Genomic DNA, 15,865 nt, shown 5'->3' on the forward strand with positions numbered 1-15,865 from the left:
ATAAAAGCAACCCTTGCTCATTAAGTAACCGACTAACAGTAGTCATTCCATCATGTCTGATTAAAGATAGATTTATTTTTATACAAGATATCTCTATTATTCAATAAAAGGTACTGGTGGGGCGAAAGCAGTTTGCGGTGAGTTGGGGACTTTTGAAGTCATGATAAAAATTTAAAAACACTGCTATACAATGCAAGGCAGGTAGGTAAATAAACGGTGATTTAAATGAAGCTCAACCATTACCATCTGTATTACCATAGTTTTAATATAAATGTCATTGAATTTTTGTTTAATTTATAAAATACATAACATCACTAGATCGTTACAAATCACGTGATTTACGTTATCATTGCAATCTGCGCATGCGCACTTGAACTTTCTGCTTGCGTAATCCGTATGCGTTCCAAGGGGATAAGGGTAGGGGTTGGACCAGCCATTTGTAAGTTCTTCCTTAAATGTGAACGTAAACTCCACACTAGAGGCTTTGTAAACAACTAGCTAGTTTGAAACTAACTCTGTACGTTATTCGGTTGCACCATTAAGACAGAACGTAGCTAGTAGTTCGTAAGCTCTCCGTAAAGTAATGCGTAGTCGCATAATATGACGTGTACCTTCAATAGTCCAATAGCAGCATTTGAATTCGTGAGGAAAAGTTGTGGTGAAATGTTGTGAATTTCAAAACGTTTTTGAGTTAAACTTATTTTACATAACATAATAACGGTGAAAATAAGTTTTGATTTAATGGAATACTATTTTATTATGAAAAACATAATATGTTTTAAATATTTATCAAATTGAACAAGATTAATAAACAAATACTAATTAAAATCAATACAGCATCATAAAATCATAATAAATTACATGTACGCGATTTCATTTTTCTGCCTACCGCCAATGAAATAAAATAGATGATTTTATTTTAACATGCACGACACACACACGGAGGCGCGCTAGTTCAGTGGTTCTGCTATTTTATTCCCACGGTTACTCCTGACGGAAGGCTTCCGTAAGTACTTAGTTTATACGTAACGTTACGCGTCAACTAAGTAGAATGGTGCAAGTCAAAATTATTTAATACTACGTAAATTGAAAGTCAAAACTAGGCAACCGGCCCCAGAGCACCGCTTTCTGAGTTAGGTATAACACCACTAGATGGAGACACAAAATAGTCTAAGCATTGGGATTCTATATCAATCTTTTATGTGTAAATAAGTATTATTGATTGAACATAGTGTACACTAATAAAGTTTTTTAATCCTTTACTCTTCTTGTAATTGGCTTTAATGCTAAAATACACCACAAGACTTTTGCTTGGATTTTCAGTCTGGACTTGTTGCAGAAAGTTTGTGCCAGTCTGGACATTTGATCAGTTAGTCTGTTTCTATCTGAAACTTAATAAAGTCTGCAAGTGTATGATGTCTAGTTAAAAAAAAATCTGTTCATATTTAAAAGTCTTGTAGTGTATTCAAGCCATTAGTAGTAACTGCCTCATTATATTGAAGTGCCATATGCAAATATTCACGAATAATGTGATCAATATCTATTAAAATTTCAATTTTTATAAACATACACGTAGATTAATGGAGGTTAGAAAATGTTAAAATAATAAGTAAAGCATTTAAAAACATCCTTAAACAAATACACTTATAGCCTAAACTTAATTTTATAAAGAAAAGCCAAGATTAGCGTAAAAACTTGGTCTTGGTACATGTCAGAAGTCTGGCAACAGCATTCTGAATAAATTGCAGGCAGGACAGATCATGGCGCTGAGAGGTTCCCAAATAAAGAACATTTCAATACATGTGCACTTTTAAGGGTTTGGTAAAAAAGGGGCCAAACTACTTTAATTGTAACTGAAGTTATTACATTGACAACCTAATTCTGATTATAAGAATGGAGCTTTAATGGTTTTTGCCAATCAAGATTTGCAAAAACTTCACTAGAAGGTTATATCTGTTAACGTTAGTAAATGCATATTTAATCCTTGTTAATTGTATTTATTGTCAATACAACTGTTCATGTTGCAACGAATGTTAACAATTACAACCTTTATTTAAATTTGATTTAAATGTATAAGTAAGTTAACATAAACCAAAAATACGCTGTAGAAGTATAGTTTGTTGTTGGTTCATGTTACCTAATTCAATAATTGTTACAAATACAATCTTATTGTAAAGATTGACAAACACAATACTCATGCAATCGAAAGTCAACATTATGTTATTGGTTAGCTATTGTCCATAATACATTATCAATTTAACATAGCCTAAAGTTACATAGTTTAGGAGCACGTGACTTAATTGTTTATTATGATCTTAAAAAAAATCTTAAAATGTATGTTTTAACGTTTGAAATTCTTATTGAAATGATTGAATTACGTTGAAATTGTTTTGTTGTTTTATAGATTGAATTGATCCCCATCGCTCGAAATACACATGTGCACTAATGTCAAATGAAATCATAAATTCGGGCGCTAAATTCGGATAATTTTTTAAATTCTTCAAAAACAAGACGCGCATTGTTGAAGTTGGGGCCCAGGGTAGAACCATAGACGCTTTTGTTCGGGTCTCCCCGTTCTTGCGATGGCCTGCTGTCGATCAAGATGCAAGCGTCCGCCCCCATCGGCCCTTTCACTGCTGCAGCTGGCTTTTCACCGTATGCTCACTGCAATCTGTGCTGGAGAGGCCGACGGCGACGGAGCTACACCTTCAGTATTAAACCCGGCCTATGAAACGCTTATGACGCTCGCCGCCAAAGAAAAGAAATAACACGAGGTAAGTTTGAACGTACTGTGATGTGTAATTTCAATACATTCTGACTATGTAGTTTTACATATTAAGTTCCGCGATGGTTAAATGCGCGGTCGATTTCGAAAAGTGGCATGTTTGCGGAAGTGACCGCGCGGTCCACGATTAGCCGCCTCTGTTATTTTCCTATACATGTATGTATTTTCAAAAATATACTTTACTCTCACGTACATTTTGTCGACACGTTAAATTCTTGGAAAAGTCGACGATGCTGTTTGGGTTGGCCGTAAACGATGGGAAGTTGACTAGCCAAGCGGACCCGTATGAAAAAAATCAAAATGGCTTCCATCTTTGTCGTCTCGGCAGAAAGGTTTATACCTTTGTTTCTCCGTCTCACGTGTCAGGGAGTCTGTGAGTAATTCCCTTTTTATATTTATGCAGTGGATTATTGTGTAAAGAACCTTCGTATTAAGAGTGAGTTGCTTGTTTTACTGGTTTTTATTTATTTTATTACTTACCCAGTAGCGCACTTTTTGACCACGTCAGTGCGGTGGGGGAGGGGAAGTGAGTCTGGCTGGGTGGAGCCTGTATGAGCAATGATACATTCACTGTGGATGAATGACCGAATCCTGTAAGTTTGATTTAGTTTAGACCACAGCTACTAGAAGAATTGCATAGTCTAGCACTGACAATTTTAGTTTAATATTCTTTGATGATCACATGTAGCATTAAATAAATTAGTTATTTTGATTAGGTGCTTGTGTAAATTGATATACAAATGGTCACCAGGCGATCTGCACAACCTGTAATAATTTAACGCAGTGCTGGTATGATGGTTGTAGTTTTAGTTGCAGTGGATGTGTGTCAGCTTGCACTCTGGTCTCTTTTTCAACAGTGCTGGGATGTCACCCATGCTTCAGGTAGGCAAACCACCATGCCATTAATATATCTGGTTAACAATGTGGTTATGGGTTTCAAATTCTTGTGTGTGATTTTTTTGGTAACTGACTGTCAAGCAAATCATCTCCATTATGTTAAGTCATCCCTCTTAACATGAAACAACTTTGCAATTTATGTGGTGGTATTTGTGTGCTTGCACTCAATGGATTTGTTGGTTTGCTTGTTTTGCGTAGAGTTTGATGTGTCAAATGTTACTCATTACCATTGTTTAGCTATCGTCCTATGTCTTCCCCACCTCTCACCTACCCACCAGTATTTGACAAAAGTAGCTGATCAGAGGTTCTTGTGCCCCCTCCCCACTCCTCCCAAAATACACGCACACAAACTTGACCAAGAGCTGGTGTGATGACGGATTATGTGCTTTGTCATGCTGGTTGTGTTTTTTCCTATACTGGATGCATGTTTGTTACTTTTAGGCTCCTGTAACCCTGGTTGGCTGGCCACGGAGACAGGGAGTCCTCGTCTTAATACTGTCGCTCTCCACATTATACTTACTGTTTGGGGTATCTACTTTACACTCAATTTTTATTCATAATCAAAGCTTGAAGCACAATTCCAACATTTTGTTACCTAATTCATTTGATGTAGTGTTTGAAACAAAGACCTGAAAACATCTTTCGTGCTTTACTCTAGGTTCCTGTGGATTGAGCATGAACGCAAGATGTGGTCTGTGTCTGTGACCTTGAAAAATATACATAGATTGGTTACTTTATTGATTTTTAGACTTCAATCACCAAGGTCCCTATGAAATTGCAGGAACACTATACACCCTTATTATATACAAGTCATTCTTCACACATTTATAGTTCAACTGACCATACATTTTTTAAATAAAATAATATATTGCTACCATTTTCTTCTTTTTTAATTTTACAAAAATGATATTTATTTTTCCATTTCTCTGTTAGGCTTTGAATGCATTTTACATAAACAACAGCATTTTGGAATGGGTTAATTATATATATAAAGTTATTTTATATCTTTTTCAATACATGCAAAAGAAATTTGCAGAAGGGAGAAACACGGACAATGAACTGACCCACCCTTTCCCCTTTCTCTTCTGTAGGCAAAACATGTTCTCCAAGGGCACCAAGCGTAAGTTTTCTGATGGTGGAGAAGAGATATCAGAAGAAACCCTTGTAGGCGCAAGGATGGCATCTTCGTACAGCTTGCAACGGCAGTCGCTGCTGGACATGTCCCTCATCAAGCTCCAGTTATGCCACATGCTAGCGGAGCCCAACCTCTGCCGCTCGGTTCTCATTGCCAACACTGTCAGGCAGATTCAGGAGGAGATGACCCATGATGGCAGCTGGCAGGTGGTCACCGAAGCATTTTGCAGTGCAGGCCAGAGCCCATCTGAGCGCTTGGTTGCCACTGAGGTTCTCTGTCGGTCGCGGGAGCAGGATGCAGAACCTAAGCTCTTTTCTGTCATCAGCTACGAAAGTTGCAGAGAAGAGGAGGTGGTAGCAGACGACACATTGTGCTCTGTTTCAGTTAGCGATGCGGTTTCCAACGTGTGTTTGACAGGGAGTATAGGGCAGTGTTGGGAGAAGAGTGATGTAGAGACGGACGAAGAGGCCCTTGAAGACTCTAGGCTAGGTGGCTCAGGAGAAGACGAGGAGATCGATACAGATGATGAGCCCTCCAGGGAGGGTCCGAAGACCATAGGACAAGTTTTTGGGACATTTGAAATAAAAAACAGTTCCCCGGGTCCTGACTCTGCACTTGAGGAGTTATTCTCAGATGTGGACACATCCTACTATGATCTGGACACCATGCTTACTGGCATGCAAAGTGCACCCAAGATGGGCCCTTATGACCTACTTGACAGCTTGGCACCTTCACATGGTTCCTCTTCTATAGTGTCCGCCCCAAACTGTCGTTCTGATCTAAATGAACTAGATCACATCATGGAAATCATTGTGGGCTCTTAGGTTAAACCTTATTCTGAGATTTACACATCTGTCTTAATGTTACTGACTTTTCAGTTCTGTATGGAAAGCGAGTTAAATAAAGCGAGTCCTTTCAGTGTCAAGAGTTAAAGGATGGCTTTGATTTAACAAGCTGACCATAGACCATTTATTTACATACCCTTTGTATGTTTTAATGTTTCTTCTTCTGTATGTGTCTGTCCAGACATGCTGTTTTGTTTAATTTATTTGTTATACTCATAACACTATGGAGTGCAGAACAAAATGTATACAGAAGTTGTAAAGCTTGGGATATTTTCATAAGGAGACAAATGATTGTCTAAAATTTGTACATAAATATATATATATTTTTACCATAGATTCTGCTTGAAATGTTACTGTACATTATGTACATGTTCTACAAATTGATTTTAATGAAAGAGATTAGATTCATATGTGCGACAACTCTGCATTCTTCTGTTTTTCACAGTCCATAAAAAACTGAAGGAACATCATTAAGGACTAGATTATAGTAAAGGCAGGTAAACTTTTGACACATGTTTTACATTTATGTGCTCATTTGCACAGTATTTTTTTCCTCTCATGATTTGATTGCAGTGAGCTGTCAATTTGTTGTTACACGTCAAAGTTCTTATATTTGTCTTATCAACAAATGAAAAATAATGGGCCAGCCCATTCTATATTGTGACTTAATTTATTTAATTTATTTACAGTGAGTGTTGGCTGTGGTCAAACTCGGGGTGGCTTTTTTGTCTCTAGAGAAATGAATTGTCTTGGTTAACCAAGGCCTTTGCTCATTCAATTTGGAACATGTTGGAATTTGTCACAGAATAAGGGTTTGATCAGTTAATTTGCATCAATTATTGGTTTGTGTTAGACATTTTATTACTGGCAGGTGGCTAAAGTATATCTCTCTTTTTAGACCTTTGGACCTCTCATAATAAGAACTGTTCTATGCATTGAGTGTAAAATCACACTTTCTATGCATTAAGTGTTCAACAAGCATGTAGTACAGTATTCCTTTTATATATGAAACGAGCCATCATGAGTTGTTCTTATTTTATCGTTAATTTCCCTTCCTAGGACATACTGTATAATATTTGGTCTTGTTTAAAATTAATTTTGGCATAAACTATGTTTGTGCAAGCCATACGTTTTTACACTTGGATAAATGTTTTCTTTTACATTCTCACACTTAAAGTCCAAGAGGAGAAATGTTTTATTGTATGACCTTAAACTAGTATAGAGTATACACATTTTATATGAGCATTGTAGCTTTTTTAACATTTTTTAATAAAAGGTACAACTTTTAAAAGATGTATTGTGTGATTTGTCATGTATTAACCAATAATAAGATCCTAGGACTATCGTTAATACGCTATACGTCGTCAACGTATGTGTAGATGAACGTTGAGCTCCACTGGGGATTTAAAAAAAAGTTGTATTTGTATTAAAATAAGTTGAAACAATAAAACACGTTGGAAAGTGGGAGTCATTTTCACTGCAACGTCAAGGGTTTCATTTTTTCGAAGCGAATGCGCTCGTATGTGACGTCAGTGAACGTGACGCAAAGAGCGTCACCGTTTAAATCCCACGTTCCAACTACTACGTTTTATTTAGATTGCAGATCAGAAAGTCTTTTTATTTTCCAACCCACGTAGTTGTTGTGATGGTGAATTATCTGAACGTAGCCTGTTACACGCAAAAGCATTTTTAAGCAACCTAAAGAAAGAAAAATTTATAAAATAAAAAAATATGTAATTTACATTAAATCATCTAAGGATGCATTCAGGTCTTTTGCTTTAAAATTGACATTGGTTTGGTTGAAGAAAGATAAGAAATTCGACGTGCCATTTTCAGTGCAACTATGTGATCGCGTTGAGGAAGCCACAGATCCTGAAGTAACTCACGTTTTTGGTCTGTGGGCATGTCAGGGGGATGAATGCGATAGACTAAGGAGGCGGGGGAAGAACACGGCCTTCACCAATCATGTGCAGTTACTAGGCGGGTCTGAGAACGCATTTGACCAATTACTGCCATCCCACCTGACGACCGTCAATCAGCTGAGTTCTTTTCCCGTTGTTTCTACAGTGTAGCTAGAGTTCTGTGGTCGTGCCTGTGTAGAGACGCGGACAGTCGCGTAGTTTTGCGTAGAATAATGTTCAGACTTTGGACTAACGTTAGATGCTCAGCGAGGAGGTAGCGACCGATTCAAACACGCGATCTTTTTCTATCGGTCAGAAGAATGTAGCGACCGTTCGTGGATCTCGGGTTCAATTATTTTAGTTTAATTTAAACGGAGTCCGTACTTCACCAACTACGAACTAGCTAACTGGCTAATTCACTGCGCATCTTCGTCATCAGGCTAGCAGCGCGCGTTCGTGTCTACTGAGTAGTTGCTTTTGAATAAACGCTAACAAAGAAGCAACTGGTTGAGCCAAACATAATGGTATGGGTCAACGGGATATCACTCAGTTCGAAGCGTCCATGAAAAGAAGAAAAAACGTAATTTCCGCCGTCTCGATGTGTCGACTGGATGTGGAGTCCGCTGTTGTGAAGAAGGAAGTTGAGCCCGACGGAGGAGATGGTGCCCTTTCTTCGTCAAGGTAACGCTAACGTTACTTTTAGTCAAATACTCATTCCGAATTAAAGTTGGCCTGAGGTTTTTCACAATATTGTCTTGATTTGTAACATGTTTTATACAATTGACCAGTAATGAACCATTCCATTCTATCATCGTTCACGTAAATTAACGATTTGAGTTCGTGTTCATGTTACTTGGGCTTAAGTTAAGTTTACTCCGTATATGCTAAATGAATTAGTAAATAGTCACCAATAGTAATGTATGTTTGTTGATTGCTATGAGCGGAGATTATAGAATCTTTGATACTCCGTGTTTTCCTATGTAACTGTTTAATCGTGCGTGATTGCGTAACGTGGTCGATGTTTGGACCCTACGGACGTTCATTTGAAACGTGACCGACAGTTTTCTTCAACTCTTGTTCTTATTCAAACTTAAAATGTATGTTTATGCCATTTTCATGATGCTTTTTGCATTTTTCTCCAAAAGTATATAAAGAGTGCAAGAAGTTATGCTCAAAGGTATTTAGATTTCGTAAAGTTTATTATTTCGGATGATATCATGTTTGCTCGTGATGCAGATTTCTCTTTGACTAAATGCTATATATGATGTGCTGTTCACCTGTCGTCATTCGTGATTAATCTCATTAATCTACACCTGTAATTGAAGTAAACTTTGTAAGTGTATGAACTTTTACTTTTAACGTTATTTTTGTGTAGTTCCGGTTGTGTAGACCTTTAACTTTTTTATTATTGAATGATGGATTGCACGTATAATGCATAGCTGATTTGGAATTAAACATTTTTTCCTGGATAACTTTGTGCAATATCAGTAATCCAGAGTATGGTGTGAATACTCGAAATACAGTGAAAACATTTTTTTTGAGTAAATCAAGTTTGTGATGTTATATTTGACACGTTCTGTGTACTGCAGTCTATCTGTTGAATGTGTGCTTCAAAATTTAACATATTTTGGCCTGCAGAAAGATCTCAGTTGTCTCGTGCTGTTTGTTTTGGCTTAAGGAAATACCATTGTTTAAATCCTCACAATAAGAGTTCAATCACATAAATACTCAGTATTTTCCATCCATTTTACCACTATACCTGTGTTAAAGCAAATCTACAAACAACTAGGCATTGGCAATCATTGATTCATGTAAGAACATACTTCAGTTTGTTTTACCTGTGACTCAAAGACTGACAACATTGATAAGGCAAAGATGCATCTAATGAGCGTCTCTTTATGACTAGTCTCTGAGTCACATTTAGTCAGTGTATTTGGAGCCGCCCAGTTACAAAGCTGCCCAAACTAAGACATCCGGCCTGTCAGCCTAGTGGTTCTCTTCGGGACTATTCAACTTGTTATTTGCTACCTACTCCCTCCCGCTAACACTCAGTTCCCTGTCAATTTCTTGCTCTCCTCAACTCCCTTCTCAGTTCCCACTTTATCTCGTGCACTAACCTTATGCTCGTGAGTAGCAATCAATCTGCTGTTTTTCCTCTCTTTTTTCCGTCATTTTTAATGTGCCTCAGGTTGAGGGCAGACGCCCCCTTTGGAGCATTGCTTATTTGTCCATTGGAATGCTGCTGGATCTAAAAATAGCGGTCTGATGTACATTGTTGCTCTTCAGATGATCAACCTCTTATATGGTGACTTCCAACTCGCATAAATACTTTGCTTACAACAACACAAAATAATGGTAAAATGCTACAGATTGCCATCACTTATTGTATTGTTACAACAATACAAGCAGTGTCATTAAAGGGATAGTTCACCCAAAAATGACAAATCTACAAACAAATACTCATCCTTGGGTTGTTTCAAACCTGTATTAGGGTTAGGATAAATTTTATTGTTACACTGTTCACAAAATAAGATATTTAGAAGAATGTTTGTAAACAGATTGTCAACAAATTGAGGGTGAGTAAATGAGGACAGAATGTTAGTTTGGGGGTGAAACATCCCTTTAAATTTAGCTGTTAAATCTGTGATTGACCTTACACCTGGGCATTTTTCAGTTAATGAATTAAGTCCTTTTTACAATTAACATTTTGACTGTCTTGGTCCAGTTACGCCTGAGTCTCCGGTAGGCAAAGATAACACGGCCTAAACCTGAACTGATGCAACATGGTAAACTCTGCTGCAAAGCTGCCTTTGTCTTCTCTGTGCAACCCACTTTGATGGCCATCTCCATAGTTGTGCTTATTGTCTTTGAGCTGTAGACCCTGTGTGCCACTCAAGCCCCAGCCTCTCATCCACCGCTGTTGCCATGGCAAGGAGACCACAGCGGCCAGTCTAACCAGAGGGGCCCGATTAAATTTATGCCTTGCTGTTTCACAGTCCATGATTTAAAACTGGGACACTTTATAGCGACAGAGCCAAACTCTTAGTTGTTCGACCTTTGAGTTTTCTTGACTAAAGCCATGCAAGCCTCTTTTCTCAGAAATGAAATTCATTTTTAGTTTTATTATTTAGTTTGACGAGTCATATTTAATACGAACGCTTTCATGTACCTTTTCCTTCTGTCATATTCTTATTGATTGTATTATTTTTCCATAGTCTTCGTGTTTTGCTCGCTCACATTCCATTTATAGCCTACTGTTGCTGTTCCTAGTGTACCGTGTACCCCTGGTGGATTCCACTGTGAAATCTACAGGAATACAAAATGCCCCTTTTGAAGCCTTTTGACTGCTTTGTAGGAAAGGCACCTATAGGGCTGAGCAGGAGTGAGCCAGCATTGCTCATTGGAGGGTTATATAACAGCTAGCCTTAGCGTGACACACTTGAAAGCTACAGACCATGCATGCGCTCGTACACACAGACTGATGTTCAGGAAGTTAAAAATGTTTAAAAAAACCTGTTTGGTCTAAAGCTGTTGGTGGCATTTTCATATGATAAATTGTCAAGATATTCTCCATCATTTCGTTTTCAATTCATTTCAGATTTCATGACAAGTTATGGTCTCCATTACCCAAACAGAAATGTAGACAGCCTTCTAATCTATCCGTCTCGCTTTTGAATACTAGAGAGTCTTCTTGGCTCCTGGAGCTTCCTGTGCACCCTGCAGTAGAGAAGAGCAGTCACTGACCAGACCTGCGGGGGATGTCTGCCTGCGTTCAGCAGAGTGATGGATGGGGGGGAGCCGCCTACACCGCTGAGAGCGCAGAGGTGGATAGACGGTCTCTCGCATTTACAGCCTTTTCCACTCAAACTCCAGCTCTCTAGATCCGAGGCGGCTGTCTGACTGAGCAGTTACGCTCGTGATTAAAAGAGCAGAACCACAGGCCATACCGTTTCACTCCTGATTGTGCAGATAGAGATGAACCTCAGAAATATTGTGATTTGGAATTTGAATGCTCCAAAATAACAAATTGTTCTTCAAATTTGGTAATCAAGAAGTTCTCGGCTTATAAGCACTTGATAGAAGGTTTTGACAGCAGCAGCATAGGAGTTGTGCTCATGTGCTGCACTCCTCCACTGTGTGAAGGGAGTGCTAATGAAGCATGAGCCTATTCTCAAGTGTACTGCAGTCGCAGGTGGGAGGAGCTACAGCTAATGCTTCCGCCTCTGTGGAAGCTTCTCTCTAGGGGGAGGAGAAAGAGCCTGTCAAGTTAAGCTTTACTTTATCTGTCGTATGCCTGATAACAGGAAAATATGAGGTCGAAAGCGTGCGTAGAAAGTGTCTATCAAGTGTGCCAGTGGTCTGTGTGTGTAGTGAGGAGTAATTAGAACCTGTGTTGATGTATTTTGCATGGTAATATAATGTATAAATTGAGCAACACAGTGAACTCTGCACCATTTTATAACAAAATCACAGCACTCTTATTGTGAATGTGTTCAGTGATCTGCTTGACAAATCTGTAACCATCTTTAATTTGCCCTTTAAAGTGGTAGTTCACTAAAATGTAAAATTCTGTGATTTACTCACCTGCTTGTCATTTCAAAACTGTATTACTTTCTTCCGCAGAACACTAAAGAAGATATTTTGAAGTAGGGCTGTGCAATTAATCGAAAATTAATCGTAATCATAAATTTTGAGCTTCAATAATCCATCCATCCATCCATTTTCTACCGCTTATCTGGGGCCGGGTCGCGGGGGCAGCAGTCTTAGCAGGGATGCCCAGTTTTCCCTGGGGTCTCCTCCCGGTGGGACATGCCCGGAACTTCTTCCCGGGAAGGCATCCAGGGGGCATCAGGAAAAGATGCCCGAACCACCTCAGCTGGCCCCTCTCGATGTGGAGGAGCAGCGGATCTACTCTGAGCTCCTCCCGAGTGACCGAGCTTCTCACCCTTTCTCTAAGGGATCGCCCAGCCACCCTGCGGAGAAAGCTCATTTCGGCCGCCTGTATCCGGGATCTTGTCCTTTCGGTCATGACCCACAGCTCATGACCATAGGTGAGAGTGGGAACGTAGATTGACCGGTAAATCGAGAGCTTCGCCTTGCGGCTCAGCTCCTTCTTCACCCTCCTTCAATAATAACAAAATAAAAAGTAATCGAGGTAAAATGATAATTGTGCCGCATTTCATTTTACAAGAATCCTTGCTTTTCTTGTGGTATAAATCCACAGCGCACCTCTTTCCTTTAGAGCAATGCAGCTGTGCTATTTCTTTACATTGCTTTTAAACTGTAAATTCGACTGAAAAATATGTTTTTTTTCCATGTTGTTTTAAAAGTAAATGAGTAATCATGTTAAATAATTGGGATCTCAGTATTGGCCGAAATAATCGGCATTAAGAGGCCTTTTACACGAGACCATTTTCAACTAAAAACTGAAATTTCTTAAGCATTTTGGCTGTTCATTTACACGAAAACTGCATTTTGGGGGACTGAAAATGCAAACTTTTTGAAAACAGTTCTCAAAGTGAAGTTTTTGAAAACTTCGCCAGCATTATTTTCATGTAAACTCTGAAGGCAGTGTTTTACAGAAACAATGACGTCGTACGCATGGGTATGACGTGTTCAGTATGTAGGAATGAGCGAGTTTTTCACCAAACAATAATGGCAGCCTCCATGCTGCATGTTTGTGCAGGGTGACATACTTATTATCATTTCTCCAGCAAAAAGTAGATTAACTGCACCACTAAAACCAGCGGAGACGTAGTTTTTACATGCACAAAACTATAAATACTAGGGGTTTAACGGTTCTTGCCCTTATAAGTTTTTAAGCGCAACACTAAAGACAACTCAATATTTTGCGCCATGTCCGAAACTTTCCTTGTGCGTGCTTCGGATCGTCTCACGGCGCACAAGCGAGTTTTCTTGTGCACCATCTTGTACTTACATAGGTGTATATATACAGTATATTATTTTATTTTCTGCTTTGCTCTGTTGTTTTATTGGTGCTTTTACTTGTAGCTTGATTATTTGTTCTTTTTATTTGTCAGTAGTCCCTTTCCCCTGAACATAGCAAAACAGAACCGAACTCAAACGGTGACCCTAAAACTGTGACACAAACCGAACCGTGAGTAATTTGAACCGTTGCACCCCTAATAAATACATATACATGCAGACAAAGCGTAATAAAAGGAGCTTTTTAGATTAAAACTGTGTATGCGGATGTGCGCAAGCAAGTAGGGTTTCTTTATGGCGCAACTGCGCCATTCACTGACCTGGCATGCATAATAAATCGGTTTTATTTGTTTTCTGGGATCTATGTTAATGCAGATCGTTTTGATAACGCTGTAGTATGTGCGTGAATCTTCTCCATTTTTATATCGTATTAACGTACTCGTAGATTTTTGTCATAATCAAGTAGCCCTATTTTGAAAAATGTTGTTTACTGAACAGCAACAGCACCCATTGACTTTTGTTTCGTCACAATAGAAATGAATGTGTGCTGGTGCAGTTCGGTTACCGACTTTCTTCCAAAATATCTTCTGATGTGTTCTGCCTAAGAAAGTCATAAAGGTTTGAAATGACAAGTGGATGAGTAAATGATGACAGACTATCCCTTTATGTAAAAAACGGTCTTCCTTTACACTGTTTACTTCTCTGTTTTCTAGTAACAGAAATACTATTCCTGCATGTAAACTGAATTTAGGCAGAAATGCTACATGTTCCCTCATTTGTCACATTTGTCAAATGTAAATGGTGCAATAACAGCAGTACAATGGTTCATGCTTGCTGCACAAACATTTTATTGTGTTCTTTTTATCTTCTTGGATAAAATTCGGCTGTGATAATGACAATTTCTCTGAACATGTCTTTCTGCTTTCCTCTGTAGGTACACATTGGGCCGGGGGGTGAAACGTAAACTGAGTTCGTGTGAGGACCTGGACCTGCCATATCCTCAGCAGAGGCAGCTTGTGCTGGACTTATGTCTGGACAAGCTACAAAACTGCCAGCAGCGGGCAGAACCCAGCCTGCATCGTTCGGTTCTGCTGGCCAACACCCTCCGCCAGATTCAGCAGGAGATGAGACAGGAGGGGGAAACATATTTGCCTCCAGCCCCACTTGGCCCCTCGCTCCATGCCTCCACCCCACGTCATTTCCCTGACTTGCCACCCGTGCCCTTAGACTGTCCTCCCTCCCTAATCGGAGCGCTGTCCCCTTTATTTCCCCTCACCAACGCATCGGAGGACGTCCAGTTAGGTGGTCCTGAAAACGAGACCGTTTTACCGTCCTTTGCAGCTGAGGAGAATGCAAGATCGTCGGATTCGCTCTTCGGTTCGTTCGAGATTACGAATTCCACCAGCTACTTGACTGACTTGCCACTGGACGACATCTTTGAGGACATCGACACGTCAATGTATGACTCCTCTGACATTTCTGTTTTGCCAATTCCTGGGCAGAGAAGTGGCGGGGTGGATGATGGCCTCAAGAATGCTTCTTGCTGCTCCTCCAACGGCAGCCTACAGCTCTGTCTCTCAGACCTCAATGACCTGGACCACATCATGGAGATCCTTGTGCGCTCCTGAACCTCTTGCACCGCAGGGTCCTCACTAACACAGCCATCCCGATGTTTTCTATGGGAAGTAATACCATGTTTTTTTAAACAAATGTTTTATCTATTTTTATACAAAGGACTGATATATTTATCTAAGAAACTGCCTGACACACTCTCACTGTAGGATAAATGCACATTTTTAAGACTTTTCGGATGTCGAGCTTACGCCGCCATCATTCATATTTAAGCAAACTAAAATGAATATTCAGGGACTTCAGAAACAAAGTATTACTCTTTATTTATATCGGAACATGACTCGCAAGATGTATTCGAGAGAAAATGGAAAAATAACAGATCACGACGGACACTTTAGCTTTTGATGAGATAAATGACATTTATATTTTTGTGAACTGATCTCCACTGTATTCTAAATCATTACATTTACTTTCAGTAATTATGATTATCATGTCATGCACATGCAGCTCCCACACTACCTCTTCAAGATTCCAAGAGCTCTTTCTATACAAAGACTGTCATTGTTACAACTGTCTTTTAATGGTTTCTTCTCAATAACTTTCAAAACATGGTGATTGTTTTAAATACGACTCTCTCTTCACAGGAGAGCCTGTCCTTAAATGGTAGGATTCAGTCCAAAGCTATCGCTGTAGAAGTTGACGGAGCCTTACGGGCACTTTTCTGAATCATTTGGTATCAAAATCAGCTATGTCGCTTGCGTATAAAGTGATATATATTGTATAA

General features: G+C 39.2%; 2 protein-coding genes across 19 annotated transcripts; both read left to right on the forward strand.

The window, feature by feature from the left end:
• Nucleotides 1–394: 394 nt before the first annotated feature.
• cdca4 (cell division cycle associated 4) lies at nucleotides 395–6,955 on the forward strand. 16 transcript variants are annotated; one of them, XM_056764475.1, is made up of 5 exons: nucleotides 396–3,378; nucleotides 3,643–3,667; nucleotides 4,124–4,210; nucleotides 4,341–4,445; nucleotides 4,774–6,955. In XM_056764475.1, exons 4-5 carry the CDS (start codon nucleotides 4,369–4,371, stop codon nucleotides 5,639–5,641), a joined length of 945 nt encoding a protein of 314 aa, XP_056620453.1. In that variant the 5' UTR covers nucleotides 396–3,378; nucleotides 3,643–3,667; nucleotides 4,124–4,210; nucleotides 4,341–4,368; the 3' UTR covers nucleotides 5,642–6,955. The 16 variants fall into 16 exon arrangements, with proteins under 16 accessions (XP_056620452.1, XP_056620451.1, XP_056620450.1 ...); XM_056764483.1 differs by having other exon boundaries at nucleotides 396–2,774; XM_056764486.1 differs by having other exon boundaries at nucleotides 1,320–3,378; nucleotides 4,341–4,373.
• Nucleotides 6,956–7,707: 752 nt separating this feature from the next.
• Nucleotides 7,708–15,865, forward strand: si:dkey-177p2.6 (uncharacterized protein LOC568712 homolog). Of its 3 annotated transcripts, none has more exons than XM_056764420.1 (3): nucleotides 8,104–8,244; nucleotides 11,246–11,387; nucleotides 14,444–15,865. In XM_056764420.1, the coding sequence occupies exons 2-3, from the start codon at nucleotides 11,347–11,349 to the stop codon at nucleotides 15,135–15,137; spliced, it is 735 nt and encodes a 244-aa protein (XP_056620398.1). In that variant the 5' UTR covers nucleotides 8,104–8,244; nucleotides 11,246–11,346; the 3' UTR covers nucleotides 15,138–15,865. The 3 variants fall into 3 exon arrangements, with proteins under 3 accessions (XP_056620397.1, XP_056620398.1, XP_056620399.1); XM_056764421.1 differs by lacking the exon at nucleotides 8,104–8,244 and adding an exon at nucleotides 8,261–9,868; XM_056764419.1 differs by lacking the exon at nucleotides 11,246–11,387 and having other exon boundaries at nucleotides 7,708–8,244.

Source organism: Triplophysa dalaica, chromosome 13 (genome assembly GCF_015846415.1).
Source record: "Triplophysa dalaica isolate WHDGS20190420 chromosome 13, ASM1584641v1, whole genome shotgun sequence".
In the NCBI taxonomy this organism is placed as follows: domain Eukaryota; kingdom Metazoa; phylum Chordata; class Actinopteri; order Cypriniformes; family Nemacheilidae; genus Triplophysa; species Triplophysa dalaica.

Bases quoted from the DNA above. Each gene is read 5' to 3' on its own strand.
- cdca4 (XM_056764472.1), top strand. From the start codon at position 2,944: ATGTATTTTCAAAAATATACTTTACTCTCACGTACATTTTGTCGACAC. The intron at 3,159-4,773 runs GTGAGTAATTCC...TCTCTTCTGTAG, and splicing joins TCTCACGTGTCAGGGAGTCT to GCAAAACATGTTCTCCAAGG.
- si:dkey-177p2.6 (XM_056764419.1), top strand. From the start codon at position 8,090: ATGGGTCAACGGGATATCACTCAGTTCGAAGCGTCCATGAAAAGAAGA. The intron at 8,245-14,443 runs GTAACGCTAACG...TTTCCTCTGTAG, and splicing joins GGTGCCCTTTCTTCGTCAAG to GTACACATTGGGCCGGGGGG.